General features: G+C 36.3%; 1 protein-coding gene and 1 pseudogene across 42 annotated transcripts in view; one reads left to right on the forward strand and one right to left on the reverse strand.

The window, feature by feature from the left end:
- SENP6 (SUMO specific peptidase 6) overlaps positions 1-6437 on the forward strand; it is a 136445-nt gene extending 130008 nt beyond the window's left edge. For all 42 annotated transcript variants that reach the window (XR_014065736.1, XR_014065734.1, XR_014065728.1 and 39 more), the window contains 5 exons: positions 1069-1172; positions 1414-1502; positions 2679-2747; positions 2850-3000; positions 6141-6437. Coding sequence is in view for 33 of the 42 variants with exons in the window: in XM_081530811.1 (XP_081386937.1) it covers positions 1069-1172; positions 1414-1502; positions 2679-2747; positions 2850-3000; positions 6141-6350 (623 nt within the window). In the remaining 9 variants the exon portion in view is untranslated. The remainder of the gene's footprint in view (positions 1-1068; positions 1173-1413; positions 1503-2678; positions 2748-2849; positions 3001-6140) is intronic.
- Positions 6438-23017: 16580 nt separating this feature from the next.
- LOC145521886 (protein BEX2-like) lies at positions 23018-25705 on the reverse strand (annotated as a pseudogene).
- Between the last annotated feature and the right edge of the window lie 1944 nt (positions 25706-27649).

Genomic DNA, 27649 nt, shown 5'->3' on the forward strand with positions numbered 1-27649 from the left:
ATAAAAGGATTAATCATAGGGCTTTATTATTTTAAATAGTATTTTTTTGATCACAACATTTAAACTTACATATATGTTAAATATATCTTTTCAGGAGCACTTTTATCTTGCTATCTTTTCTTGCTTAATAATATTAGTATTCTTAATGCTCTTTTAATAACTTGTACTAAAATAAGTTAAGTCCTGTCTAAAATACCTTGAAGTCATGCTTTTAAAAACTTGGAAATGGTATGCTCTGTAGTGAACAATATTTGTATATTTGGCATCAAAGTTCCCGACTCAGTTTTCATTATTTGTTGTAAGTCTTCTCTTTCTTTAAGCTTAATCATTGATTTTTAAGGATTTGGATTCTTGAAAGAGACCTTTAAAATAATTCATTTCAGATATTTCTGTGAGTCATTTATTTTTCATACTATCAGCACTACATTGGCTTGTGTTGTTTTATTTTATTGAAGAATCTTATGAATATAACCAAACATGAAGGAAAAATGTGCCAAGTTGAGGAGCTTATCCATAAATACTAATATGATTATTTTCATTTTTGTATTTTTTAAAAATTATTTGTGCCAAAGCAAGCCCATCTTACTATGTTTTAATCATGTTTTTTAATTTGTACAATTTTCTATATTTTCACAATTTTAGTTTCTCACATGTACACAGTTTCATTTTATGTTCTATATTTGCTGAGTATTTCTGTTATTGAACAGTTGAGTTATTTTCAAACTATTGTAGCTTCTGTTTTTAAAGATATCTAGCATACCTAGCACAAAACCTTTATTTATAGACATGTATTTAAATATACATAAATTTTAATAATACAGTTGATACCTAGTTTTTAATGTTTAATGAATTTTAGGGTCTGAGTAGTAGAAACAGCTCTGTAAATAGTATGACAATCCAGGTTTTTTAAAAAAAAGTAACTTATTTTGTATTTGTGATATTACATGCTAAGACAAATTTTATATTTGTAATTACTATATAATTGCTATCATTAATTTTAAGATCATATACTATTAAGTTATGTGCATATTCTTTTTAAGAATTGTGTAATGTTTCTTATTGATACAGATGGTTTAAGCAAAATAAGACTAAACTACAGTGATGACTCAGCTGAAGGTAGTAAAATGCTTGAAGATGAATTCATCGACTTCTCAGAAGATCAGGATAACCAGGTGAAACCTAATGCTTAGCAAGAAGTTCCAATATTTTATATCATTAAAAGTTTTTCTTTGGATTCCTATGCAGTTCCTTTGGGATTGAGTGACATACAACATTTTCTAAAGTCTGATCACCTAATTAGAGATATAGTTTTTACATATTTGCCACAAGGATTTTTATCCTTAATAGTGCTATTTTGTTACTACTTATTTAGATTTTATAGTTTCAATACTAACAGTAGGCTGTCTTTTATAGGATGATAGCAGTGATGATGGACTCCTTGCTGATGACAACTGCAGTTCAGAAATAGGACAGTGGCATTTAAAGCCTACTATCTGTAAACAGTAAGCATTAACTGTATATCTTGTAAACTACATGGTGACTTTTATTCACATACTCTCTTAGAATAAAATATTAACCATACTGTTTTAATTTAAACAAGTACTTAAGCAGAAGTCACAAAGGCTTTCAGAATCAGTGAGGAAAACCTGGGTCATGCCTAATGTCGGGATTGAGTTGGGGAGAATGGAAACCATTTCAGTTCTCCATTTGCCCACTTTCTGTCTCTATGCAAGTGCATAGAAAGCCACTATTCCTTTTGGATATGTAGTGATTTGAAGCAGGAAAGGACAAAGAATTTTCATTCAGATTCACATCAGTAACATGGGAATTGAAGTTCACACTAGTTCCATGGCCACTCAGGGCAGTCCTAAGAGGCGTGTTCCAGGGAACCTCACATTGAGAGTGAGTCTGTTTTGATTCTCAGAAGTACATATTCTGAGATCTCTCCAGGGTCTCCAGACTTCAGTGATGAAGTACCTATTTCTCGACTTAATCTCTTTTTGACTTTTTGTAGGCATTCTTGTCTGAAATTCTAGTAACAGCATTTGAAAAGCAAACTTCAATATAAAGGAAAGCATAGAGACCTAGAGCAGTTAAAAGATTTTCTCCAAATCCCATAAAATGTTAGCCAGGAAGAACCTAGGTCTTTAATCATTTCAGGACCTTCTGTACTACATTAAACTTGCTCACTTACTTAGGTTTAAGAACAAAATTTTGAAAGTTAAGTGTTTTTTTATAGTAAATGTTCTAAAGTGGAATCTTGACAAAAACAGTGGATTCTAAGCTAATTCTTTTATGTGAAGATTACCTGTTTTGTTATTTAAAATATCAATAGACTTTTTTAAATGGGATTATCTTTCTTCTACTTTTGTGTGGTCTCACTTTTGTTACTTTGGAACAGGGAATGTTCAAATTTTCAGAATTGTTTTGATTTTGTACTAAATTATGAAGTATTTTTAGGAACTAGCTATGGAACTTTGGTGAAATATATTCATAACTTAGGTATGGCTAAATTATTACTCTATAATTCAGTATTTAATATAATCATGGGTAGTTAAGTATTATTAGGGTGTTTTTGCCTAAAAGGTTTATATCCCCCTCCATTTTATTGTTAATGTATATCTATTTATGCCTTGTAAACATTAATAAAATATTAATATTTTGTCATTTCATTTCAGACCTTGTATCCTACTGATGGACTCACTCAGAGGCCCTTCTCGGTCAAATGTTGTCAAAATTCTAAGAGAGTAAGTTCAAAACTCTACCTGTACTTTGTATTCTGGTGGGGATGAGGAAGTATGTATATTTATATGTATGTATGTGTTCTTACTATATACATATCATTGCAGGTATTTAGAGGTGGAATGGGAAGTTAAAAAAGGAAGCAAAAGAAGTTTTTCCAAAGATGTTATGAAAGGCTCTAATCCAAAAGTACCACAACAAAACAACTTCAGTGACTGTGGCGTATATGTATTGCAGTATGTAGAGAGCTTTTTTGAGGTGGGTTGCAGTTGGTTGGATCTGACTTAATAAATAATAAAATGGTGTTTTTGATCTTACGTTAGTGTAAAAAACACAATAATCAAATATTTTGGAGAGACTGAAAACTGCTGTTTCAAAAATTATTCCAGGGAGCAAAAACTCATAGATCGGAAAATATTTAAGGCATAAAAAAGACTGTACTCCATGTTATCCGAATCCACTCACTTCTATCACTGATCAACTCTTCTTCTCCACTGGCTGTTTTGGCCTTAAGAAATCTCTGCCATGATTCAGGCTCTTATCTTTTTACCTTCTTTTCTGCCCTTCACAAGTGTATTTCTGGACACACATTTATACTCATTGTCTTCATTTCCACAAATCCTACTTGCTTCTCAAATCTATATAATCTGGCTTGACCCTCACCCTTATGCTGAAATTGTTCCTGAGTTCCCAGTACCATTGACACTGTCGAGCATTCCTTCCTCATAACACACTTGCTTCTTTTGACTTTACCATGCATACCTGTCTTGGATATTCTTTACAGTTTATCTTGACTTCTTCCTTTTCTTCATCCAGCCATTGTGCCATAAGTTCTGTGAATTCTATCATTCAGTGTCACACATGCTGAGTTCTTTAACCCTGCTACCACTTTCTCGGTTCAGTTTACTAGCATCACTATTCCGCAGTGCTGTGCCAACCTCTGACTAGGCCTCCTTTTTTTTTTTTTAATTTATTTATTTTAATTGGAGGCTAATTACTCTACAATATTGTAGTGGTTTTTGCCATACATTGACACGAATCAGCCATGGGTGTACATGTGTTCCCCATCCTGAACCCTCCTCCCACCTCCCTCCCCATCCCATCCCTCAGGGTCATCCCAGTGCACCAGCCCTGAGTGCCCTGTCTCATGCATAGAACCTGGACCGGAGATCTGTTTCACATATGATAATATACATGTTTCAGTGCTGTTCTCTCAGATCATCCCACCCTCGCCTTCTCCCACAGAGTCCAAAAGACTGTTCTATACATCTGTGTCTCTTGCTGTCTCACATATAGGGTCATCGTTACCATCTTTCTAAATTCCATATATATGCGTTTAGTATAGTTTTTAAAATTTTTTTAAATTTTATTTATTTATTTTTAATTGGAGGATACTTGCTTTACAAAAGCTCCCTGTGTTGTACAGCAGCTTCCCACTAGCTGTCTGTTTTATACAAGGTAGTGTATATATGTCAGTGCCACTTGCTCAGTTTGTCTCACCCTGTCCTTCCCCTGCTGTGTCCACAAGTCCATTCTCTACATCTGCGTTTCTATTCTTCCCCTGCAGATAGATTCATCAGATTCCATATATATGCGTTAAATATACGGTATTTGTTTTTCTTCTTCTGCCTTCCTTCACTCTGTATAATAAGCTCTAGGTTCATCCACCTCAGTTCAGCTGACTAAAATTTATTCCTTTTTACGGCTAATATTCCATTGTGTATATGTACCACAACTTGTTTATCCATTCATCTTTCGATGGCCATCTAGGCTGCTTCCATGTCCTGGCTATTGTAAATAGTGCTACAGTGAACATTGGGGTACATGCGTCCTTTTGAACTATGGTTTTCTCAGGATATATGCCCAGTAGTGGGATTGCTGGGTCGTGTGGTCGTTTGACTCCTTGTTTTTTAAGGAATCTCCATACTGCTCTCCATAGTGGTTGTATCAGTTTACATTTCCACCAGCAGAGCAAAAGGGCTCCCTTTTCTCTATATCCTCTCCGGCATTTATTGTTTGTAGATTTTTTGATGATGGGCATTCTGACTGGTATAAGGTGATAATCTCATTGTAGTTTTAATTTTCATTTCTCTAATAATGAATGATGTTAGGCATCTTTTCATGTGTTTGTTGGCCATCTATATGTCTTCTTTGGAGAAATGTCTGTTTAGGTCTTCTGCCCATTTTTTGATTAGGTTGTTTGTTTTTCTGATACTGAAATGCATGAGTTGCTTGTATATTTTGGAGGTTAATCCTTTGTCAGTTTGCAGTTGTTTTATCTCATTCTGAGGGCTGTCTTTTCATTTTGTTTATAATTTCCTTTGCTGTGCAAATGCTTTTAAGTTTAATTAAGTCCCGTTTGTTTTTATTTCCATTACTTTGGGAGGTGAGTCAAAGGGAATCTTGCTTTGATATAAGTCAAAGAGCACAGTGCCTATGTTTTCCTCTTAATAGTTTTATAGTTTCTGCCCTTATATTTTGTTCTTTAATCCATTTTGAGTTTATTTTTGAGTATGATGTTAGAAAGTGTTCTAATTTCATTGTTCTACATGTAGCTTGCTGGGCCTCTTGCTGTGTTTTTTTTCACAGTTTTCCCAGAACCCAAATTTAATCATGTTACTTTTCTGCTTTAAATCTTATAATGGCTTCCTGTTGATCTTGAGTTAAAAGACTGGAATCCTTCACGTGACCTGCATGCTCTAACTCCTGTCCAAGCTTCTAGCCTTCTTTCTACCCTTCTCACTCTAGCATTCTGTGTACCATCTACATGAATGTCATTTCAGGCTCTCATATTCTCTCTCGCCTCCAGACATTGATACCTATTTCCTTCCCTGGAATATTCTTCCCTGTTGCTTCCATCATTCCTTATTTGACTAATTCCTACTCATTCTTCAGATCTTAGCATAAACATCACTTTTTGATACTGTGCTATGCCCATAGGTATGTATTCTCATAGGACTCTGCTTCTCCTGTCTTAATACCTGTGACATCCATTGTTTTAATTGTTGAGTTATCTGTCTAGACTGGGGTCAGCAATCCTTTCATAAGGGGCCAGGTCATAAATATTTTAGGTTCTGTGGCCATACGGTCTCTGCTCTCTATTCTGTTGTTGTGCATGAAAGAAGGCATCCATAGACAGCATGTAGATGAGTTACTGTGGCTATGTTCCAATAAGGCTTTATTTACAAAAACAGGCAATAGGCAGAATTTGACCCACTGGCTGTAGTTTGCTCACCCCTTATCTGTAAGCAGAAATTGTCTTACATCTCCAGTGCCTAGCAAAATGCCTGGCATGTTACTGATTTTTTTTCATTTCTACTCTGGAATGCTTTTGTCATTGAAACTAAAATATTACTTATTATAATTTTCTAATGTGCATTTAATATTTTTATTTTCAGAATCCAATTCTCAATTTTGAATTACCTATGAATCTGGCAAACTGGTTTCCTCCCCCAAGAATGAGAACAAAAAGAGAAGAAATCCGAAACATAATTCTGAAGCTACAGGAAGATCAGAGCAAAGAGAAAAAGAAGCATAAGGACACTTACTCAACAGAAACGTCTTTAGGTGAAGGAGCGGAACAATATGTCAATAGCATCTCAGATTGACCATTTCTGATGCTTGTCAGTATTGCCTTCAGAAACTGAGTGACTTTCAACTTGGGTATAGACAGTAAAGAACTGAAATGCTCACTACTCAGAGTGATTTGGAAATGTTAATGATTGTATAAATGTCATATAATTAATTTCCAGTGGAGTATGTATTAAGTAAAAGTCTGTAAATATGTTAATGAGGCCAATTTTTCCAGCATTTATAATTATTTTTTTCACTTGTTAGGAAGCTTTTGTTATGTATTTTCTGTTAATAGTACTTAAAACTGCAACTTCTAAACACAAATAAATAAAAAAAAATATTTATAGGAGGAAATGATTAATTTGATATTCTTTAGTGAAATTAAATTCTTCAGTGGGTGTGATATATTTCATGGGAATATTCGAGTATCTATGATGATCTTTTCACTTTTGCATTTGTTTTAAAATAAAACGTAAAAATAAGATTAAATTGAAGGCATTTGGAACAAGAAAGACATCTTCATATGCTTGTATAGCAGGAAAAAATAACAGGTTTTTTTAACCCAGATACTTCCTTGTGTTTGGAGAACTTGGCCCCAAAAGTATAATAAATATTTATAATTTTACTCAGTTATTTAAGAAGAAGCAAGTCAAAGAAAAATAACTTTGAATTATACTACTACTACTAACTATATCATATGTTATTGTGAAGTACCTTTCTGAAGATATCAAAAACTCAGGTTAAAACTATTTTGGTAAGTACAGCTTGAATTTCAAATATCCCATGTTACCTTCCTATATTACAGTTTAAAGTATCTACAATCTGTGTGATATAGTTAATTGATAAAAATTTTTAACCTGTGAACACAGAAATTTAAATAGGAATTTACTATTTTTTGTAATGACTTTTGCTATTTTTTCATTGCTCATTTTGTTCTTGTTATTTTGATATACAAAGTACCAGACTTTTTGCACCTGAGTTTTTTAGTGAAAATTATTTTTACATGTAAAAGTACTATCTTTAATCAGTTACATACTGCAGAAAATAATCTATCTTGAATTCCCCTTTAAAAACACTAAAATGTGGTGGTGGTGTTGACACGTTTACAGTTCATGTAGGACTCTTGCATATATCTGCTGAAACTATTATTTTCAAATGAAATGTTACACATTCTTTCAAATTAACTTTGAGACTTGAAATTATATATTTGAAAAGTCATTTTTTGTTAAATAATTTAAAAAGCACATACAACAAACATAGTTGAGAATAAAAGAAAGACCATTTTTAATCAGCAGTTACTTTATTTTTAATCTGGCCGTTTCTGGCATTGCAACCCACATTTTAGGCTACTTTATTTAACAAAGTCCATGGATGTGTTTGGGGTGGATTTGGGGTGTTGTTAACAACAACCAAAAAAAAAAAAAATCTGCTGTATACACACTCATCAGGAAAAATTAAATGTTAAGTTTCAGGAACATCACCATTAGTGGTATTGATTATGGACTTGTTACTTTGAACTATTTAACATTTTTATTTATGATTATATTATGACTTTTTAAGGAATACCCTAGAGCTCTTAACTCAGATATGAAAAGACAAATTTATTATTTACTGAATATGGACCAAGAAAGAAATTTTTTTTAAAACCTGATGGCAGTATGCAGAACTGGCATATTTTCTTAGTGTACTGCATTAGAATTTAAGGCGCTGGAAGAACCACTCTAAAATGCTTGTTTTTGCTTCAGTTTCTAATGGTTACATTTTGCACTCTTAATTTTTGAAAAGATAAAAAAATAACCTGTCCCTTAGGCCAGTTCAGTCCATCATGTTTTGACATGAGAAATACAGATATGTCTGTCAACTTTCTAGAGGCAGAGTATCCAGCCGTTTGATCATATTTCTCCCACCCTGTATAAAATTCTACATTTAAAAGTTATGCTAATGACTTTGCTTTGGAGATAAATCCTTGGAGACTGCCAGGTTGAGCTCCAAAATTAGAGTTGAGAATCTTTGGTGTGTATGCACATTTACTTGCTAACTGTGTACTCTGGTACTTCTACATGTAGTTTATAGTGGGTATCAACCTTTTAAAATGTATTATTAGTACTCAGAAGTTGTGAAACAGAATTTTAAAGCTTAGAGGTTTGTTACTAGATGCTGAAACTGCATGACAGTATCTGGTGTCTTAACTAATTAGATAGATTTGTTGTATTTGTTTTCTTGTTGGATAGAATAACACTTAATCCTTTTTAGAAGGGTTTTCGATTACTTGTCATAAAATTTGTATGTGTCTTAGCTCTTGGTAGTTTACGAGCAAAGTTGGCATTCAACTAGTCCTTTTCCTTTGATGTTGCTAAGACAGGTGAAAATAGTGTTATTTCAGGTTCACATAAACCTTAATCAGTTAAGCATAGTAACCTGTGCTTAAATTATTAGTTAATTAAATGTAGGAGGTTTAATTTGAAAGGATGAAATAATTACCTAAATTATATCTTGTTTAAGTCATCAAACTGAATTTCATATTTTTTCTCTTTAAAAAACTATGATCTCTGAGAACTGTAAGATACAAAAACGAATGTTTTAATTTCCCAGAAGTTAAAAATTATAATTAAAGTCTCAGAAAATTCACTGAAGAGGAATAATAAAGAATATATTTTAATATATATGATCAAGAGTTGGTGGCGTGAAGCTACCAGGATATAGTAATAGAAAGGATAACGTAGTTAGACAAAACCCATCAGAGATGAGGCTATGTGGTGCTGTGTGTCTAGAAGAGGTGCAGACAGCAAGGTGGCTCTGAGAACAAAGCAGGAAGAGGAGATGATCGAGGGAGGAGACTACAGCCTGTCCAGCCAGGGGACCATCAATGGAGAGCTCACCACTGAATGCACAGAGGCAAACCATAGTAGGAAATGCAACCTACTAAACTATGTTCTAAAATACTCCAGCAAGACTTTCTGGTACATTTGTCATTTCACTACTCCCAAGAAGAAGTAAAACAGTTATGAAAACTGTTCTTCAAAACTTAAATTTAACCACAGAGGAAGTATTGGTTGATCAAGTGGAAGAAATCTATACCTTGGGGGAAATAGGCCTCCCATCTTAATTCTGAAAAGTCAGATGGAGAAATAATGGTAGAATGCCCTGAACTTAATAGTTCAGAAATCAGAGTGCAGTGTACTTAGAGGAAAGTACCACAGACCCATTGTCTGAAACAAAAAAGTTAAAAGCTTAGAGGCTGTCACGGTCTTTTATCGCAACAGTCATGCCATACTTACTGTACATTATAGTGAGGAACATATTATCCAAAACAAGGATTTTCTAGAAATGTGCATCAGAATCATCTGGGGAGCTTTTCAGAATACTCATATCTAGGGTCTTTACCCCAGTGGTCCCATGTATTTTCAGACAATTCCTTGAGTAATTCTAGTAAGCACCTCCACTGATGTAAAAAAGGATCAATATATGTCCCTAACATCTTTCAAGTTGCTGGTCCCAGAGGTAATAAGGCTTGTCTACATTTTCTTCTCTCAAATGCTTCAAGATACCACTTTACACCTACCTCCCAAATTCTCATTAAGAACTTGATAGGTAAAGTTAATAAATTCCTGTTATTAAACTTAGCAGAATTATAAAGAAATTAAGGTACTCAAAGGTTAGAGACCAGCAGATACCTTGTTTTTCAAAAGGCAAAAAGTAGATTCTGCAAATTACAAGAACATCAACTCTTGATAAAATTCTAAAGTGGATTTATTAAATGGATGATTTGTGAACTCTTAATGGTCACCAGGAGTTACAGGTCACTATAACCAGGGTTGTTTAGTATTTTAACTAGGATTCTGAACTTCTCAGTCTGTAGAATGCAGCAATTCTCAAAGTGTGTTTGCTGACTCTAGTTTTGAGAGATTCAAGTTCTGTAGTTGAATAAGTTTAGAAAACTTTTAAAACAAATTAAGCAGGTTTCTTGGAGCCAATATGCAGAATGATCGAGGAAAATACAGAACCCAGTATACTAAATACAGAATTTGACCATATCCTCTTTCTCTTCTCCCGCACTGGTTATCTAAACTTCCTTATAAATACTAGCCATCAGAAGACAGAATTAACTATTTGGGGTGTTTGTGAACTGAACTTTATGAGAAGATGTTTTTGAGACTTATCTGAGGCTGGTTATTTTTTTACATTTTATTTTATTAATACTTGGGTATACGATTTGGAACCTTGAAAATAAATGACTAGTGTCTTGGGGAAATGAAGTTTCATGTGAATCATTCTTTTATAATTATTGTAATTAAAAAATTACAGACTTAACTCTATATAAAGTGGATTCTTCTAGAGAAAAAAAAAACAGATTTGATGATATAGTTTTTATAAATCATCAAACTTCCTAAACTCATTCATACACAAGTAGAGATTGTGTAAAAAGATGAAACTGAGCTGAAAGATGATCTGGAGGCTCTTCCTTCTGTTTACATCTGAATCACTTAACTGCAAGCTTACGCCTCCCCTAATTTCCACTCCATCAGCCTCTAGTTTAGAATTAAATTGAAACCCACAAACTTTATACCTAGGAGCATTTTTTTCCTTCTGAAATCTGTGCAAAGAAGTACTCTTTACTGATTTAATATACTTTACATATGTTTAATCCCTCAAATAACCGAAAATTAGTTGTTTAAAGCTTGTTATAGAACTTACCACATTTATCATAATTAGCTTTATACATGTTGACAGCAGAGGACTTGATCCAAAACAAATTAGATGCAAGTGTTAGTCACTCAGTCGTGTCCAACTCTGCCACCCCATGGACTGTAGCCTGCTGGGCTCCTCTGTCCATGGAGTTCTCCAAGCAAGAATACTGGAGTGGGTTGCCATTTCTTTCTCCAGGGGATCTTCCCAACCAGGTATCACAAACCTAGGTCTCCTGCATTTCAGGCAGATTTTTAACTGTCTGAGCCATCAGGGAAGCCCAGAGATGAAGAGAAATTGATCCTTAAATACAGAAGAAATGCTCTGAGTACCTACTTTGTACTAGATACTCAGGGTTTAAAACAGGGAGCTGAACAGATACCATCTTCTCCCCTCATGGAGCTTCCCTATAGTATAATGGAAAGACATCTGTTAATCAGCCTCATGAATAAATAATTTTAAATAAGTGCCATGCAGGAAAAGCGTAGATTGTATGAAGGCTAATCTGGGGAGGTTGGGACATCTTCCCTGAAGTTGTGACATTTGAACTACTGGTGGACATAAAGTATGGGAGGGCAGAAGAATCGTGCTTGCAGACTGCAAAGTCCATGAGGCAGGGAGATGTGTAACCTGTCCTTAATGATGACGGCCTCGTTCAAGTGTGCACTATATGCCAAACATTGTTCCAAACTTTTTAAATGTATGAATTCATTTATTTACAATGACTTTATGAGTTATGTACTGTTATTACTCCCAATTTACAGAAGAAAAAACAGATCCAAAGACATAGCTTCACCAGCAAAGCCAGGCACCATCTTACCCTAGAAGCTAAGTCAACCTGGCTAGATAAAAGAAGATGAAAATTAATGCAATGTCCATATCTTTAAATGTCCTCATCTCTAAGATGGACTTTTATTTTTTCACATTTTAATCTCTAAATTAAGGCTACAACTTACTGAACAAGGAATGAGTTTGCACTGCATTGGAATCACCTGCAAAACTCGATAAAACACATATTACTGGGTCCCCATTCTCAATTTCTGATTCAGGACTGTCTTCAGTTGAGCCTGCACATTTTCATTTCTAACAACCTGTGCAAGACCACACTTCGAGAACCACTGACGTATTTCTTATTTAGCATTTGCAGCCATATATGTGAAAACCTCTTGAAGCAGGTAAGACCAAGAGAGCAATTGGTGCATCCTAGATTCAGCAAAATACCGTATGAAATTGTTTGATGATATCTAGTCAATAATACTTTATGTGTAATTACAGTTAAATGTGAATAACTGAGGCATGTGATCACACCACACAGCTTAGCTTTTTTTAAAGGTTAAATCTAGATTTATCTTTCCTTTATAGCCTCATTTAACTTTGTATTTTTTCATATATTCTCCATATTCATATAATCTCTATAGAATATGTATAAAGATGTATTAAATGTGTTTTTTATAAAAACTGGGATAACAATATAAACTTTTAAAGCATCTTTCTTCTGTCTTTCAGCAATAACTTGTGAAAATCAATCCAAGCCACCTAGTATAATCAAGGTCAAAGTGAATTATAAAAAGAAAGTGAAAGTGTTGGTCACTCAGTCCTATCCAACTCTTTGCAACCCTGTGAACTGTAGCCTGCCTGGCTCCTCTGTCATGGAGTTCTCCAGGGAAAAATACTGGAGTGGGTTGCTATTCCCTTCTCCAGGGGGTCTTCCAAACCCAGGGATCAAACCTCGGTCTCCTGTTTTGAAGGCAGATTCTTTACCATCTGACCCAGCAGTGATGGACTATACTTTAGCCATTGTCTTAACTCGAGCAGTCCGGATAGGCTTGGTTATGTTGTAGTAACAATTCCAAAATCTCAGTGGCTTACTCTTTCCAACAGTTTTCTCCCTTTGGTCAGGCTACGTGTCCAAAAGAGGAAGGCAAAAGGGAATTCTGTCCCAGTTACGTGGCTACCCAGACTGAGGAAGCTCTAGGCTGATACAAGCTTTCACAGCCACAACGGAGTAGGAAGGAAGCCTGATGCTGAGCAGCACGTGAACCCAAAGCTCCTACCCAGAGGGGCTCATCACTTCCACGCACACTGCCCTGGCCCGGACCAGCTAGGTGCCTAATTTCAACATGAACAAAGAAGCTCGCTCTTACCATAATTCTAAAATAGAATATTTTTAGCCGCTTCCGTGACCACCACACTGATGGGCTTTCCCTTTATTTCCATGAGCATGTAATATATTTCCCTGTATTTTTTTTTTTTAAATACACTGATAGTTTTTGCTCTTTGGAGTAGATTCCTAGAGATTGCAGGATCAAAGATCCCAGACAGTTTTAAATTTTATAAATATTTTCCACTTATTTCCTAAAAGAATGTAAGAATTTATGTTTCCTCCAGAAATTTATTAAAATACATTTTTTTCTGCATCCCCAGCAGCAGTAAGTATTCTAGCTGTTTTATTTTGCAAGTCTTGTGAACATAAGGCTGTTTTCAGTATTATTTTGATTTGCATTTCCCTGAGCTCCAGTTTAAATTTGAGCATTTTTTTTCATGACAGCTGTGCTTTTCATTTGTTTACTTCTCCATTGTATTAGTAGGTTTTTTTCTATTAACATTTAAGCTTTCTGCATATTACATTGTCATCTGTTTTATGTGTATATTTTCATAATTATTATCTGTAAGCCTTGTTTGCAGATTTTTCACACCAGTTTTTTTGTTCGCTGAGCCCGGTGGCATGTGGTATCTTAGATCCCCACACAGGGATTGAACATGCAGCCCCTGCATTGGAAGCATGGAGTCTCAACTGCTGGACTGCCAGGACCTACTTCATACCAACATTTTAATGTGTTTTCTGAGTTTAAAATCTTGGTTAAGAAGCTCCTTCTTGAATCCTGATAGTACACATAGTCATACAAAGCTTTCAAGATTTTTTGAAAATTTAAGTAATAATACTGTGGAACTCATCTCTGTGGGTGGCAAAAAGATATGGATGTTATATTATTAAATTTATATTCTTCAAATAGTCATTTGTGCCAGCATCATTTATAAAAAATCTTTTTAGCATTAAAGTGAATTTCCATCTTTGTCATATATTAAATTACTATAACATTAATATTTATTTCTGAAATTTCAATTTTTTCCTTTAAGTGGTCTCATTACTTCACTTATGGGGCTTCCCAGGTGGCTCAGTGGTAAAAAATTCACCTGTCAGTGCAGGAGATGTGGGTTCAATCCCTGGGTTGGGAAGATCCCCTGGAGGAGGAAATGGCAACCCACTCCAGTATTCCTGCCTGGATAATCTCATGGACAGAGGAGCTTGGTGGGCTACAGTCCATGGAGTTGCAAAGAGCTGGATGAAATCGAGCCCATGTGTGCACATGTGCGCGCGCACACACACACACACACTTACTTCATTTATACCTAATAACTATAAGACCTTATATCTAATAACCATAATAACTATCTGGGGCTTCCCAAGTGGTGCTAGTGGTAAAGAATCTGCCTGTCAATGAAGGAGATGCAAGAGATTCCGGTTTGATCCCTGGAAAATCCCATGGACAAAGGAGCCTGGTGGGCTACAGTCCACAGGGTTGCAAAAAATTGAACATGACTAAGCACACACAAACACGCAACTATAAAGCACAGTGACAGCTGTACGCAAAAGAAGTTTATAGACGTAATCCCTTCCATTATTACACAGAAAAATGAAAAATAAGGGTATTAAAACATGTTAGATAGGAACAGAACAATAAAATAACATTTTCTCAAAAAACTATGGAAGAGGAAATTAAGGAAAATGAAAATAAGCTAGAACTAACTCTATCACACTACCATGCCCTGGCAGAGTTCAGTTCAGTTGCTCAGTCATGTCCAGCTGTTTGTGACCCCATGGACTGCAGCACACCAGGCCTCCCTGTCCATCACCAACTCCCAGATCTTACTCAAACTCATGTCCATTGAGTCAGTGATACCATCCAACCATCTCATCCTCTGTCATCCCCTTCTCCTCCTGCCTTCAATCTTTCCCAGCAACAGAGTCTTTTCCAATGAGTCAGTTCTTCACATCAGGTGGCCAAAGTATTGGAGTTTCAGCTTCAGCATCAGTCCTTCCATTGAATAGTCAGGACTGATTTCCTTTACGATGGACTGGTTGGATCTTCTTGCAGTCCAGGGGACTCTCAATAGTCTTCTCCAACACCACAGTTCAAAAGCATCAATTCTTTGGTGCTCAGCTTTCTTTATAGTCCAACTCTCACATCCATACATGACTACTGGAAAAACCATAGTTTTGACTAGATGGACCTTTGTTGGCAAAGTAATGTCTCTGCTTTTTAATATGCTGTCTAGGCTGGTCATAACTTTTCTTCCAAGGAGTAAGCATCTTTTAATTTCATGGCTGCAATCACCATCTGCAGTGATTTTGGAGCCCAAAAAATAAAGTCTGTCACTGTTTCCATTGTTTCCCCATCTATTTGCCATGAAGTGATGGGACTGGATGCCATGATCTTAGTTTTCTGAATTTTGAGTTTTAAGCCAACTTTTTCACTCTTCTCTTTCACTTTCATCAAGAGGCTCTTTAGTTCTTCGCTTTCTGCCATAAGGGTGGTGGCATCTGCATATCTGAGGTTATTGATATTTCTCACGGCAATCTTGATTCTAGCTTGTGCTTCATTCAGCCCAGCATTTCTCATGATGTACTCTGCATATAAGTTAAACAAGCATGGTGACAATATACAGCCTTGACATACTCCTTTTCCAATTTGGAACCAGTCTGTTGTTTCATGCACAAAACCTCCCCAAATCTGGATTTTGGGAAAAGATAATAATTTATCTTTTTTTATCTCAGATAAACTCGGCCTGATCGAGGTAAAATGAAAAAAAGTAAAATAAAAAGGAAAAGGAGAGATATCACAGATACAGAAAGGCTTTAAAAAGGGACTTTAATGTGTAATTCTATGACCACAAATTTGAAAGCTTGAAGGAAACAGGCAGAAGTCTTGGAGAGTTAGAGGATACTAGAATGGATTCATGAAGTAGACAACTTGATTATATTACATACAGTTAGAAGATACTGGCAAGGTATTACAGACCCACTGTTACATTGCACAAATACCTTGTCAATTCTTGGATTTGAATTTTTAAACAGTTAAATCTGAGGTTATTTAAACAATATAGGCCATAAAAATGGGAGAAAAACTCCCAACTCATTTATGAGGCCAGCATATCTTTAATTAAAAAGTTTCAGTGAAGACTGTATTAAAAAGCAACACTAAGGAAGTGCAACTTGTGCTTCAAGATTGACAAAATTTAAATAAAATATTGATCATTAGAATCAAGTAGTAACAAACAAGTGATATCCTATGACCAAGTTCAAGGATGTTCAATATCAGAAAATATATCAACTTAATTGTTATGTCAAAGCTTAAAGGGAGAAATTTATGAGATTATATAAAAATTCAGTCATTCATAACACAGTCTTCAAATGAGAATTGAGAAATCTGTGAAGATACAAATTCCTAATAATAATATATTAAATGATGAAACACATAAAACTAAAATTTATACTGAGAACTAGATGGCTCTCATACTTTTAAACATTGCTTTTGCACTCAAAACAGATGTAAAAAGACAAGAAAATGAGATATCTGGTATAAACTTGGTATAAAGAATGCTTTTGCCTTATTTAAAAAAAAAAGAAGAATTGGTCCATGCCTGGATAAATGCACAATGAGAATCTAAAAAAGAAATGTGGGGAAAAATTATTCCAGTAATCACGAAGAGCTATAAAATACTTAGGAGTAAATTAAACAATAAAAAGCATACGACCTGAATGAGAAAACTACAGTTTCATCGACGGCCATAGTGCTGAAGGAATGGAAGACATAATCATGTTCTCAGACGGGAAGGCACTACACTGTAAAAACGTCAGTGCTCTCAAAATTGAACTATTATTCAATTTTATGTAATACTGGTAGTGTTGTTTTAGATAGATTTAAAATCTCAAAGCTTATATAAAAGTAAAAAAAATACCTGAGGGAATCCTGGAAAAAAGGTATCAGAATGTATGACAAGTCATTATGAAAAATCAATATTTAATTTGGGAAGGAAGATAGAATAAAAATGAGGTGTGTTCAGAGAAACAGACGGAAGCAGAGGAAGACAGGAGAGACCACATGATAAAGAGATTGTCATCCTGAAGTAAGTCAGATACAGAAAGACAAACATGATACGATATTGCTTACATTTGGTATCTTCTTGACATGAAAGCTATGACAAACCTAGACAGTGTGTTGAAAAGCACTCTGCCGACAAAGGGGCATATAGTCAAGGCTATGGTTTTCCCAGTGATCACATATGGTTGTGAGAGCTGGACCATAAAGAAGGCAGAGTGTCAAAGAATTGATGCCTTCGAACTGTGGTGTTGGGGAAGACTCCTAAGAGTCCCTTGGATAGCAAGGGGATCAAACCGGTCAATCTTAAGGGAAATCAACACTGAATACCTGTTGGAAGGACTGATGCTGAAGCTGAAACTCCAGTATTTTGGTCATCTGATGCAAACAGCTAACTCATTGGAAAAGTCCCTGAATGGTGGGAAAAACTGAGGGCAGAAGGATATCAGAACTTCAGAGGATGAGATGGCTGGATGGCATGACTGATGCGATGGACGTGAACTTGGGCAAACTTCAGGAGATGGTGAGGGACAGGGAAGCCCGGTGTGCTGCAGTCCATGAGGTCGCAAAGAATTGGACACAACTGGGCAACTTAACAACACATGTGGAATCAAAAAAAAGGGTACAAATGAATTTACCTACAAAATGGAAATAGAGTCACAGAGGTAGAAGACAAACTTAAGGTTACCAGGGGGTGAGGGGAGGGGGAGGGATAAATTGGGAGATTGGGTTGACATATATACACTACTATATATATAAAATATAGAACTAATAAGGACCTACTGTATAGTACCAGGAAGTCCACTCAGTACTCTGTAATAGCCTATATGTGAAAAGAATCTAAAAGAGTGCATATATGTATACCTGACTTACTTTACTGTACACCTGAACTAGCACAACATCGTATGTCAACTATTCTCCAATAAAAGTTTTAAAAGTAAATATGTGTGGGTTTTTAATCATCACACTGTGCACTTTAGACTTATGCAATGTGAAAAAGAAGAGAGACACCAGCAACACACAAAGGGTGAAAACAACAACACAGCAAATATTGAGGTGACTGGTCATCCACTGTTCGTTGTTGGTATTCCTCTACCTGAGGTTCCTTTAGGCTGTAGGCTTTAGAATAAACTGCTGCTGTCCTCAGCTGTGTCTGTCAGTACTAATTAACATCTTATAATAACAGTCCTTTAGTTGTTTTTATCCTTAACTCAATAGAGACTTGGCTATAAATAGGATAACCACAGGACTCCTGGGGAAGAAATTATTCTCTAGACTCAGCACTAGTCACGATTTCTTCAAGTTGCCAAGTAACCTTCCAAAGCCCCAGGCAAGACTAGGTTCATGGACTAGAGACTATATTCCTTCTGGAAGAGGCAGTGGATGTCAGAGGTTTCTTTTCTTTGCAGGCTTTTCGACAGTGACATCACAGACAAATGTATTTTAGATTTTGACCCTCTATAAAGTCCAGTTCCCCTGCCCCCTCCACCCCCTTGCCTGCCACCTGAATTTGTCACACAAACAAAACTGAAATGTTTGAGGAGGAAACAGTTCTTATACCAAGGAGATACATTATGATAATTTCTGTTTTATTCTTTTTTAAAATGCTCCTTGAAAGCCACTACCCTGATATTATCATCCACAGTTTGAATAACACCGATGTTTTAACTTTATGCACTTCAAAAGATTCAAATACAAAAGAGTAAAATTTTATCTGGTGACAACTTGGATACATTGATATACCCATGTTGCATAAATTATGAAAATTTTTTTTTAAATTCTCAAATTTTTGTTTAAAAATGTATCACTTATTCGAAGATGATGTTGAACTTTGGAATTTGTGGGGTATATATTGAGGCAGGATGATTTCTGATTATTTTCATTATAATTGCTGTTGGTAAGATTATATTGCATGACCAATACATTTCTCTACAGACTTTTATTTCGTTTTTTTAATTTTTAGAATGGGCAAAGTATACAAGGAATCTAATAAAATGTGAATGACAAACGTGAAAAGACGTTCAACCTCATTAGTAATCAGAGAATACTTTGTTGTAGGAGTTTATACTGAAATAACCACTTGGGTAAACAATTTTGAATTTTCTAGGAAACCTGAATATTTATAATCTAGGAAGCCACAGTTCTGCTCTCAGATTAATACTCTGGAAACATTTTTGTGTAAAAATGGACTTGAAAACATGTAAATAATAATACTTGTAATAATACTATTCACAATAGCATAGACAGGGGAAAGCCCAAATGTTCACTGACAGTAGTATGGATAAATTATGGTTTACTCATATAATGTTATTTCACACAACAGTGAAAATGAATTCCATCCACATGTAACATGGATGAATCTAAAAAACAGTACTGTGAGCTGAAAACATGTATCAGGAGAATTTATAGTGGAAGATACTATTTCTTTCATGTTAAAAAACATTCAAGCTAAAATTACATTGCATAGGAATTCATATATATGAAAACAGAAAAGTTAGAATTATTAAACTAGAAATCCAGATTAGTAGATGCCTCTTCAGGGGAAAGTTGAAGTTGTGAGTGTAGTGGGACACACAATGTACAGACATTTGTTTTAAAATATCCAAAAGCAAAATTAAAAATTTTGTTTGTACCCAGAAATGACCTTAGACAATTTCTTAGAATTTGCTTGAGTTAATTAACTTAGCTGGCCTATCTTCACATTATTAATAAGTGTGCAAATATAATATTTATTTCATCTTAGGGATGTATACTATTTCTTTGAAAAGACCTAAGTTTTCTCACAGCAATTTTTTAACAAAAGACTTCAAGAATCATGCCATTTATTTCAATCTGACTCTTCTAAGACAAAGTAACTAAAACTTCAGAAAGCTAAAAAAAGGCTGAAAATGTCTCAGATTATTTTTTCTTTTTAAAAGATATAAGCTTCTATTTTTAAGTATTACAAACTGACAGAAAAAGTACAAGACCATAAATGAATGAATGTATAACTAAAAGAATTAGCACCAATGAACCCACCTTTGCAACTGCCACCCACTCAGGTAAAAAACCGAACATTACCAGCATCTCAGAAGCCTTCCACACGCCTCTTCGTAAGCTACCAACCCTTTTTAATCTATCATTTTGAATTACTAATAAGTGCAATAGATTCTTTAGATTATTTGATTACTGTTCAGCAAACATTCACTACCTGTGCATCCATGTTAAAACCACTCATCTTGCCCTACTGATGCTAGACTTGGTCATCTAAACTTTTTCATCTAATGGAATGGTGGCAGAAGTAGCAGGGTGCCAGTTCTGAGCCTAGACGTTAGGAAATACAGCAGGTTTTTGACCTCAAGGAGAATGCACCCCCAGGTAGCCACGGCCCTTCACTTTGACCCTAGAATGAGACACGTAGAACAGACTTGAATTTACTAGCAGCCTGAATTAGAGTAGTCCCGGGCACCTACATACTTGACAGGAGAAACATGAATGCTGTTTGCTATATGCCACGGAGAGTTTGCTGGTTCCAGCAAAGGCTGACTGATACAACAACCATTTGGTACATTCAATAAAGCACAAGTGAATGAACTCCGGTTATTCCTCTGTGAATCCATTGAAGGCTTTGTTCACTTCAAACTCATGTTTATTATTAATTGAAGGATAATATTTAACTCTGACATATATTTAATGAGATACTTCCTGGTCAGAGATTACTTGATACTTCCTTGGTCTATTTCAAGATACTACTATTTTTAAGGCAAGGAAATCAGTCACTGCCAACATTTTCATTTGTGTAACAAACATTGCTTTCAGAATAATACTGTGTATCACTGATTTGTCTACATAGTACTCCCCACACCGAGTCTTTTCTTTTTTAATATTATATACATAGTAATTTTTTGCATTATGCAATATCAACTTTGAATATGTTATTTACCTTGAGAAAAGGTACAATTTATTTTCATTTTTATATTTTTTTGTAAGATAGCAGCATCATAATGTTTAACTCATATGAAACTGAAGGAGAATTGGTAAAAATAAAAATAATATTGTAAAGTTAAAAAAATAGAAAATAAACTAATTAAAAAATGAGTATAGTGACAGCTCAATAAATACTGAATTATATGTGAAATGGTGGTTTATATTTCAATGACTATAACTCTGCCTTTCTATAACACAGTTCTAAAATGTTTTAAAAATACTCATTTCTGAAGGACTGTCAAGATTATGGACACGGAAAATCTCAAGTGTATTCAGCTCAGGTTCATTGCACACAAGTTTCCTCAACGCACGCCTTTTATGAACCCTTTGGACCAGTAGGATCTCAGTGAGCTCACAGACTTGTAAATAAAACATCCTTTATTACTAGGAAGTGTGCTAATGTGGAGACCTGCACAGGACATGTCAGTGGGCATTAAATGCAGCCTGAGAGTTGAAACTTGTTTATGATATTAACTTCTAAATAGAGATTGATAAGTCACTGAAAATGATTAGCTTGCAATCAAACTGGGATTAATTTGTAAAGATACAATCTTGAAGATTTTCAACACCACTAATGTTTTGGTATGTTTTCTGGGACTATTTAAGCAGGCTGTGCAGAACTGACCTTTCCAAATTGTGTCACTGAATATTTTAAGCAGATTATTTAGTTAAAGCAAATATGTATGCATAGTTTCCTTTCTCAAAATTTAATTCAAGCTTGTTTTGGTAGCTTCTTAAGGCTTCCTTAAATTGTACATTTTGGTTTTTCAATTAAATAATATTCATAAATTCAACTGTAATCATTCATAATAAGCAACAAAAATAGATAATCAACTGCTTTTCTCACTATATTCCTAGAAGTAGTATAGCTACAGCAGAAAGTCTTCTTTAGACTGGCAAAATTTTTAGAAATTATATGTCTTACATAAACTTTTATGGATTTTTTAAACATTCATAATTCAGCACCTTAGAAGAAATTCTATAATTGACTTCTCAAATTAATTTCTAAGTTTAAAACAAAGTTAACTTCAAATAAATTTGATCATTGGTTTTATTTTTGAAGATTTACATTTTTCTTGCTCAAATATATTTCAAACTTTTCTAGCATGTAACAAGTTCAAGATTATATGGGCATGTATTCTTATAAATGCATTTATTATTGTTTACATGATCTATACATGGGATTGGTAATGCGCTTTTTGCAAACCTCCATTTAGTTTGCAAAACGTTTTCATTTTTATATTATCTTACTTAGTCCTTTCCCTGAGGAGGAGGTATCATTATCATTGCTATTTTATTGATGAGCAAATTGAGTCTCAGAGAGATTAAGTGACTTTACAGGTCACAGGCCTGGAACCTAGTTTCTCTTCACATTATTCACTTCAAATTAAATAAGTTTTAATATAATATTGCACCTCTAGAGGGGCCTTCACACATTTTTTTTTTTAATTTCTACAACTTGATTAGATTACATTTGACCCACTGAAATCTGGAAAGAAAAAATAGTTGTCTCTCCTCTTTCTTCCAATTATCCCACTCGAGCTGGAGATCACAGGATATGGCATATTAGACGAAACATTATTTTTAAGACATTTAACAGTTCAAGTAAAGTGTCTGAGGTGATGACCTTGGTTAGACCACTGTTTCAGTTTTATTTGTTGTTGCTGTTGTTTTTTGCTTTTTAAAACTGCTTTATTAACTTCACAGTACATCTCTCCATGCAATAGGTAAGACTGCTGCTGACAGAAACTTAACAGATTGGGTCAAAAACACAACAGTCAATGAGAAGCCGGTAACAGGAAGCCCACGAGAAACACCACCAAAAGATTTACAACAAAGGTCTGTCACGGACATGTAAGTTTAGGAAGCAGGTGTCTAAGCATCACGATTCAAGGCATAAGGCAAAACTCATCACGACGGCCGTGGTGAGGGGGTCAGTGCTAACTGCCCACAGATTATGACTCAACTGCTTCTCCCAAAGCTTCTCCATTAGTTAGTTGCCTCACCTCCTCCCCAGGCCTTTCCATATTCTCCTCTCCCACCCTTGCCTGTGGCTCTCCGAGCCTCTGAGCCATGTCCCATCAATAATGCAGAAAGGGCTGCCTAACATGGAACCGCCTACAATTTCCTCTAGCTACACAGCTTCCAAAAGGAGGGCCAAAGGCTCTCCTTTATTAGCGTCTTGCCCCCTTTCATCCTTGTTTTCAGTCTCCTGGTTGGCATTTTCCATGCTGAGATTTTTTACTGCTTGTTCCTCTTTAGATGCCACTGCTCCAGGGCCTATCCTTGCTGTCTCCTGGTCTTCCCCTATCCTTGCTGCAAGAGTGACGCTTCCCCTCCTAGTCACCCCCCCAGCCCCAGCACATCCTCCTCTTGGGGGCCAGCCCTGGCACACATACCCTCAGGGCCATCAGGAGCAGTGACTGAGAAGACAGTGGGAGACCAAGAGGTCTCTCAGCTTTACTTATAAGACCACCATAACAATTCAGGAAAAACTGGGTGCAAGTTTAAATAAGAAAAACACTATAAAAGTTTCCAGGATCTAGAATGATGAGATGTGTGTTGATCTGGTTAAGGAATTTTTTTTTAAAGCATCTATTGATAAATGAGTGACCACACCATTGTGTGTGGCTCAGTATGTTAGCAAATTTGGAAAACTCAGCAGTGGCCACAGGACTGGAAAACATAGTTTTCATTCCAATCCCAAAGAAGGGCAATGCTGAAGAATGTACAAATTACCACACAATTGTACTCATTTCACATGTTAGCAAAGTAATGCTCAAAATCCTTCAAGCTAGGCTTCAGCAGTACGTGAACCAATAACTTCCAGATGTACAAGCTGGGTTTAGAAAAGGCAGAGGAATAGAGATCAAATTGCCAACATCTGTTGGATTATCAAAAAAGCAAGAGAGTTCCAGAAAAACATCTATTTCTGCTTTATTGACTATGCCAAAAGCCTTTGACTGTGTGGATCACAATAAACTGTGGAAAATTCTGAAAGAGATGGGAATACCAGACCATCTGACCTGCCTCTTGAGAAACCTGTATGCAGGTCAGGAAGCAACAGTTAGAACTGGACATGGAACAGACTGGTTCCAAATAGGAAAAGGAGTATGTCAAGGCTGTATATTGTCAACCTGCTAATTTTTAACTTATATGCAGAGCACATCACGTGAAATGCTGGGCTGGATGAAACACAAGCTGGAATCAAGATTGCCAAGAGAAATATCAACAACCTCAGTTATGCAGATGATACCACTCTAATAGCAGAAATGGTTTTTCCGGCAGTCATGTATGGATGTTAAAGTTGGACCATAAAGAAGGCTGTATACCGAGGAATTGATATTTTTGAAGTGTGGTGCTGGAGAAGGCTCTTGAGAGTCCCTTGGACTGCAACTATATCAAATCTAAAGTCAATCCTAAAGAAAATCAATCCTGAATATTCATTGGAAGGACAGATGGTGAAGCTGAAGCTCCAATACTTTGGCCACCTGATACGAAGAGCCGACTCACAAAAGACTCTGATGTTCAGAAAGATTAAAGGCAAAAGGAGAAAGGGGAGGCAGAGGATGAGATGGTTAGATAACATCACTGACTCAATGGACATGAATTTGAGCAGACTCTGAGAGACAGTGGAGGAGAGAGGAGCCTGGCATGCTACAGTCCATGGGTTCACAGAGTCAGACACGCCTTAGTGACTGAACAATAACATTAATAAATGAGGTTTCAGCTTTAATTTTTGTCCTTTATATAGGAATTATTTCCAGCATATATTAGCCTACTTCCTTTCTAGAGAGTATGTTCAGGAATGATGTTCAAAACATGATTTAATCTTCTTTAAAGATTGTGCTTTTATAGTGATTACATTAAGCATATGTTTTTCCTGATAAAGTATGGGAGATACAGGTGTTGATGGTATCTGGGGATGGGCTAAATAATACCTACAGGAAAAAAATAATAAGACTAGCTCCTTAGGGACCTGCTTATTCCCTGTATTTTAGTTCCCTATACATTCTAGATGATCACTATTAATAACTAAAGCAAATCAAAACTTCTTTCAGAAGCTGTATGTAAACATCTCACTTATTTATTCATTAAATAATACTCGAGTACCTACTCATTCCTCCTTTGTAGGATGGGGATAACAGCTGAACTTTCTGTATCAATTAGCTTTCTTGGCTGAAGGCAACATAAATGAACTCTGGCTGGAACTTCCCTGGTCGTCCAGTGGCTAAGACCCATGCTTTCAATACAGAGGGTCCGGGTTCCATCTGTGGTCAAGGAACTAGCCTCCACATGCCACAACTAAAGATCCCTCATGCCGCCACCAAGACCCAGAGCAATCAAACAAATAAATAAATGTTAAAAGGAAAATAAACCTTGGCTAACTCATCCGGAAAATGGTTGTACTGGAAGAAAAATGGGACAGTGGAGAACTCGCTGTGTAAAATGGGCAGGGCCGTGACTGTTGGCCCTGTCACAGCCAGATCCTGATTGCCGCAGTGACCCACACACTGGGGGTTATCTCTGCATCTTTGTGGCACTTTGTGCAGATGCCAGGTTTCAGGTGAGTGCATCCAACTGACGTAACCTGGGTCCCATGCCCTGACTACACCTTAGTTACCTTGAGCCAAACTCAGCTTTCAAACTGTGAAGTGGGCCCTGTTCCCACCAAGACTCAAAATTACCGATTCTCCACAAATAGAATGGGAGGTTAGAAATTAGGCAGGTAAAAAGCCAGTGCTCCCTGAATGACCTCACAAGACTGGGAAGACTTAGTGGGGGGATCTGTGTAAAGCGCTTGGCACAATGCTGGCACAAGGAGGCAGTTGATCAATTTCTGCACTGTCATCATTAACTCAACGAGGCGGGCAATGCGCTCATCTCTAGGGATAAAAATGTAATAGAGCACAATTTCTAACCAAAAGGCTCAATTATTTTGGAAAGCTTTAACAGGCAGAAACAAATATAAAAACATAATAATACCATCTAATAAGTGCTACAGTATAGGTATGACTTACACTATAACTCATATACTTATACTCTGACTCATATACTGTCACTCATACCTATACTGGAAAAGAAGGAAAAGGAAAAACAATTCTGCCCCAGTCAGAACAGAGAAGAAAACAGACTGAGTTCTGAATCCTGAGCATCATGAAAGGGCTTGGCATGTCTGAATTCCTGTGACTGGGGCAGGTTCAGGATTGTGAAGGATTCTGTATACCAATGAAATGAGTGATTTCACTGAGCACCAGGACTTGGTAACAGGGGTGACATAATCACACCTGGGGGATGGGGTGACTCTTTAGGAGTGGGGAGAGAACAGATGAGACTGAGCAGAGGAAATGTCAAGAGTTCAGATGAGAGATGATGGCCTGTTCTCAGGGAAGATGAAAAATAAGACAACAGCTTAGAAATACTGGGTCGACCAGAAAGTTCATTCAGGGTTTTCTGTAAGATATTATGGGACAACCTGAATGAACTTTTTGGCCAACCCAAAAATTTAGTACATAGAATGAACTACATTCAGTGCCTCCAACACTAGGAGTGAGGAATGGAAGGGATCCTGGGTGATTAAAAAAAAAACACAACTTCTTATGACGAGCAGGTGGTCATACTATCATTATAATGATAGGCAAGGGAATAATTCAAAGCAGTTGGGAGAGGAAAGAGAATGAGTTTCTGTGTGGTTTTTGGCCTGCCTCACATTAAGAGTTGGCAACAAAGAATGCAGTTGAAGCTATTAAATTGGCTATTAGTCAGGGAAGGTGGAAAGACTCCGTAGATACCTATAATATTGATTCCTATAAAAATGAAAGAACTGAACCACAAGATTTTGCATGTGATCTCAGAGGTAGTTCCTGGAGACCGTCTATGATAGGAAGTTGGGTCTCAGTTTAGGAATCCATGGGATAGCACAAAGAGACTTGGGAAGAGTCTTCAGTTCAGTTCAGTCGCTCAGTCGTGTCTGACTCTTTGCGACCCCATGAACCGCAGCACGCCAGGCCTCCCTGTCCAACACCAACTCGCAGAGTCCACCCAAACTCATGTCCATTGAGTCGGTGATGCCATCCAACCATCTCATCCTCTGTCGTCCCCTTCTCCTCCTGCCCCCAATCTTTCCCAGCACCAGAGTCTCTTCTAGTCAGTCACTTCTTCCCATCGGGTGGCCAAAGTACTGGATATTCAGCTTCAACATCAGACCTTCCAATGAACACCCAGGACTGATCTCCTTTAGGATGGACTGGTTGAATCTACTTGCAGTCCAAAGAACTCTCAAGAGTCTTCTCCAACACCACAGTTCAAAAGCATCAATTCTGCAGCGCTCATCTTTCTTTATAGTCCAACTCTCACATCCATACATGACTACTGGAAAAACCATAGCCTTGACTAGATGGACCTTTGTTGGCAAAGTAATGTCTCTGCTTTTTAATATGCTATCTAGGTTGGTCATAACTTTCCTTCCAAGGAGTAAGCGTCTTTAAACTTCATGGCTGCAATCACCATCTGCAGTAATT

The sequence above is a fragment of the Giraffa tippelskirchi genome, chromosome 9 (assembly GCF_054371585.1).
Source record: "Giraffa tippelskirchi isolate mGirTip1 chromosome 9, T2T-mGirTip1v1.2.pri, whole genome shotgun sequence".
Classification (NCBI taxonomy): Eukaryota; Metazoa; Chordata; class Mammalia; order Artiodactyla; family Giraffidae; genus Giraffa; species Giraffa tippelskirchi.